Source organism: Crocuta crocuta, unplaced genomic scaffold (assembly GCF_008692635.1).
Source record: "Crocuta crocuta isolate KB4526 unplaced genomic scaffold, BGI_CrCroc_1.0 scaffold1161, whole genome shotgun sequence".
In the NCBI taxonomy this organism is placed as follows: Eukaryota; Metazoa; Chordata; class Mammalia; order Carnivora; family Hyaenidae; genus Crocuta; species Crocuta crocuta.
In genome coordinates, this window is record NW_027531894.1 from 285,338 (window position 1) to 289,017 (window position 3,680).

The 3,680-nt window shown below is 63.8% G+C and overlaps 1 protein-coding gene across 1 annotated transcript in view; it reads left to right on the forward strand.

Annotated features, from left to right (window-relative positions):
* CDHR5 (cadherin related family member 5) overlaps positions 1-3,680 on the forward strand; it is a 7,492-nt gene that overhangs the window by 906 nt on the left and 2,906 nt on the right. The window contains exons 2-8 of the mRNA XM_077773403.1: positions 205-428; positions 807-857; positions 2,152-2,244; positions 2,354-2,455; positions 2,574-2,684; positions 2,770-2,940; positions 3,519-3,615. Of these exons, the coding sequence (XP_077629529.1) occupies positions 205-428; positions 807-857; positions 2,152-2,244; positions 2,354-2,455; positions 2,574-2,684; positions 2,770-2,940; positions 3,519-3,615 (849 nt within the window). The remainder of the gene's footprint in view (positions 1-204; positions 429-806; positions 858-2,151; positions 2,245-2,353; positions 2,456-2,573; positions 2,685-2,769; positions 2,941-3,518; positions 3,616-3,680) is intronic.

The window sequence follows — 3,680 nt, forward strand, 5'->3', positions numbered from 1 at the left end:
CCAGGAACCCCTCTCTGCCCAGCCCCGGAGCCCACGGGGGCCCGGGAGCCCCCAGATGCCCGCGGCCAGCCGCACCACTGGGAGGAAAATGGCTGGTTTCCAAGACAGTCAGGCGTGACCCCGGGACACAAACAGCCTTTTTCTCCAGACCGAGGTGGTTGGTGTGAGGAGAGCGTGGGCCTGGGGTCTGAACCTGGCTCCCAGGTGATCCAGCAGGAGGGCCGGCAGAGAGGGAGGGGGCCTGTGGCGNAGTCTGCTCTGTGGCCAACACCTTCTTCGAAGTCCGGGAGAACACGAACAGGAGCGAGCCCCTGGCTAACGTCTCCGTCCCTGACGGCCAGCAGGTGACCCTCGGAGCCTCATCCACTCCCTCGGCGTTTCGGATCCAGGGGACTCAGCTGTTCCTCAACGTGACTCCCGACTATGAGGTGCAGATGGTGGGCCTGGGCGGGGCACCCCCGTGGGGGCAGCTGGGGGGCTCACCCTCCACAGGACCCGTGCGGGCACCCACACTCCTCCCCAGAGACGGGTTTCCTGAGGCCTTTGGGTCTCAGTCTTCCCAGGGATCCTGAGGGCTCTGTGCTCCCCAGGCAATGACCAAGCCCTCTTGGGCCCCAAGTCTTGGTGGAGCATAGACCCTGGGGGGAGGCCCTTGTGGGGGGGCCCTGAGCGACCTCTGGACTTAGCATTGATGCCGGGGCCCCTGGGTGAGCGCCTGCCCCTCTCGGCCTGTCTCCTCACTTGTGAAGTGGGGGCAGCGCGTTGTGGTCGGCGGGGCAGGGGGGCCCTCCCTGCCTGTCCCCTAGAGCCACACGATGCTGCAGGCGCACCTGGAGTGCAGAAGAGGCGACACTGTGGTAAGTCTCCCCCCCCATCCCCTGTCTCCCAGTCCCCTCTGTTGCCACCCTCACCCAGTGCCATAAGTGCACTCTGCTCTGCCTGGTCCAGGGCCACTCCCTGGTGACCTCACCCGGCAGCATATTTTCATTTGTCACTCCTGGGTTGGCGCCCGTACTTCCTCCAGCCCAGACGCGGCCGTGGGCTTCAGACCCCCAATGGATANTCACTCCCCATGTCTATCAGCAAACATGGTGGCTCTGCCTCAAGCTGGACTCTAAGCTGACCAGACCCTTGGCCACCAGCATCTCCTTTCTAGAAACTTCCAACTGGCAACTGGTTTGCTTGCGCCCCTCTCGGCCTTGGCCACTCCAGCCCACTCTCGTCATGGCGGGACGAGCTGGTCAAGCAAGCGGCCCATCCCTGTCCTGGACGCCCCCAGCTGCTTTCTCCCTTAGGGCCAAGCCCAAGTGCATTGTGTGGGGGGCAGGCCTGGGTGCACGGGCCCCGACCCCGCTCTGGCTGGCCCTGCGCCCTCTCCCACCATCTCTTGACCCCTCTGTTCTAAGCTGCAGCCCCAGCCCTACACACTTGCCTGCTCAGCAGGGCCCACAGTCCCCTGTCCTGGAAGCCTGGGGGTGCCCCCCACAGACACCGTGGCTCACCACCCACAAGTATCTCAGGATGAATCTCTAAAAGACAAGGACCCTTCTTAAACATGACTGTCATGTTATTGTCACCTGGAAGAAGTAGGGACTCCTCAGCAAGACACCTGGTGTCCTCTCCCCACAGTGGGGTCTTTCCCAGTTTGTTGAGTCAAGACCCCAGGGAAGCTGCCTAATGAGACCGGCCGCTCTTTCTCTCCAGCCTCTTTCCTGCCTCCCTCCCTCCCTCCCTCCGTCCCCTTTCTTTCTTGTTAGTTTATTAAGTCGTCTCTATGCCCAACACGGGCTCGAACTCACAGCCCCAAGATCAAGAGTCGGCGCTCCCCCGGCCAAGCCCACCAGGCACTCCTCTTAAGCCTCTTTCAATCTGTGTTCTCCTTTCTGTTTTCCTTTTCCTCTGAGAATTACTCTCGTGGCAACTCGACTGCTTTCCCGCTGCTGTCATTAGGGATTTTGCTGGCCACACCCTCCCCCCATCACCCCGGACCCCTGTTATTTTTCTCCAGGACACTTGCCACCTTGTGTGCTCTGTAGTCACTTTGTGCTGCCCGTCTGCGGCCCCTGTGGACCGTGCCCCGGGCCATCAGAGTGGCCTTCCGCTGGGGTGGGGACCCGCGGGAGGAAGCTGACCGCCACCCTGTCCCCCCAGGTGACTCAGCTGCGCGTGTTTGTGCTTGTGTTGGACATCAATGACAATGTGCCCGAGTTCCCCTTCGTGACCAAGGTTGAGACTGTGTCCGAGGTGAGGGGAGCCAGGGCCAGCAGAGAGCTAGAGGCCACGGCTTGGCCTCAGAGATCAGTGCCTGGGGGGCAGGGCACGACTGGACCGTTCTCCCTCCCCCCCCAACCAGGACACTAAAGTGAACACCACTGTCATCCCTGAGACCAGACTGAAGGCCCAGGATCCCGACGAGAATGACATCTTGTTCTATACCCTCCAGGAGGTGACCCCGGTCAGTGGCCCCCACCTCTGCACCAATCCCAGACCCTCCCCCTCCGGGCCGGGGGTCCCCTACCCCCGTGTCCCCCCAGGGTCTCGGGCTGAGCCCCATCCCCCTGCCGGCTCTCCAGGGTGCCAGTAACTTCTTCTCCTTGGTGGGTGCCAACCTCCCCGCCTTGCGGCTGGACCAGACACTGGACTTCTACAGGTGGCAGAACATGACCTTCCGGCTGCTGGCGCGGGTGAGCAGGCCAAGGCCCTAGGCCCCCTCCGAGCCGCCCCTGCCCCAGCTCGCCAGGCCTGACCGGCCGGGTTCGCCTACTGCAGGACACGCAGGAGGAGAATGTGGAGCCCAGCCACACGGCCACGGCCACCCTGGTCCTGGAGGTGCAGCCTGCTGACCTTCGACCCCCCTGGTTCCTGCCCTGCGCCTATTCAGACTCTAACGTCTGCATCCAAGCCCAGTACCACGGGACTGTCCCCACAGGGCACAAACTGGTACTGGGGGCAGGGAAGGGCCGGATGGGCATTGGGGGAGGGGCCTGGGTGCCACAGCGCCAAACTGGGTTGTCATTTTTACGTGAACATTCCTTTGAGAGTCAATTGCCTCCAGCCCCTTGGCAGGGAGTGGTGGACAGGCCCTCGAGGGAGGGCACAGGCTCAGCTCTCCTGGGGCAGAGCCAGGCAGCTCCTCGGGGACCCAGAGGATGGTGGCTCAGAGGGGCCACTGCGGTGTTCCTGGGGGCAGCCGCCCCTCTGACCAGTTGACTGCCCCCACTCCGCCCCGAGAGTCACACTGAGGCAGCGGAGGGCGGCGGGGCCTAGACGCAGGCTCTAGGGCCTCCTGCTGAACGGAGAACCCCGTGCGACCTCTCCCGGCCCCGCATGTGTGTGACCTCTTGAAACTCGAGTTGTTCAGATCAGTCTGATCAGAATTGGGCAAATGAACTCAGTCGGGCCCCAAGGGATGTGGCCAGCAGTCGTGAGAGGCTGGGCTCCTCAAGGGGAGCAGGGGGGAGTGAGCTGGGGCTGTCACGCCAGCCCCATGGTGCCTCCTTCTGTCCCGGTCCCCGCAGCCAGACCCCCTCATCCTGCGTCCGGGGCCCATCTATGCCGTGGACGGGGACTGGGGCATCAACCAGCACATCCTCTACAGCATCGTGAGCGGTGAGTGTGTGCCAGGGCCCCGGTTCTCTCCCCACGCGGCGGCCGGGACCCCATCCCCCCCCCCCCCCCCC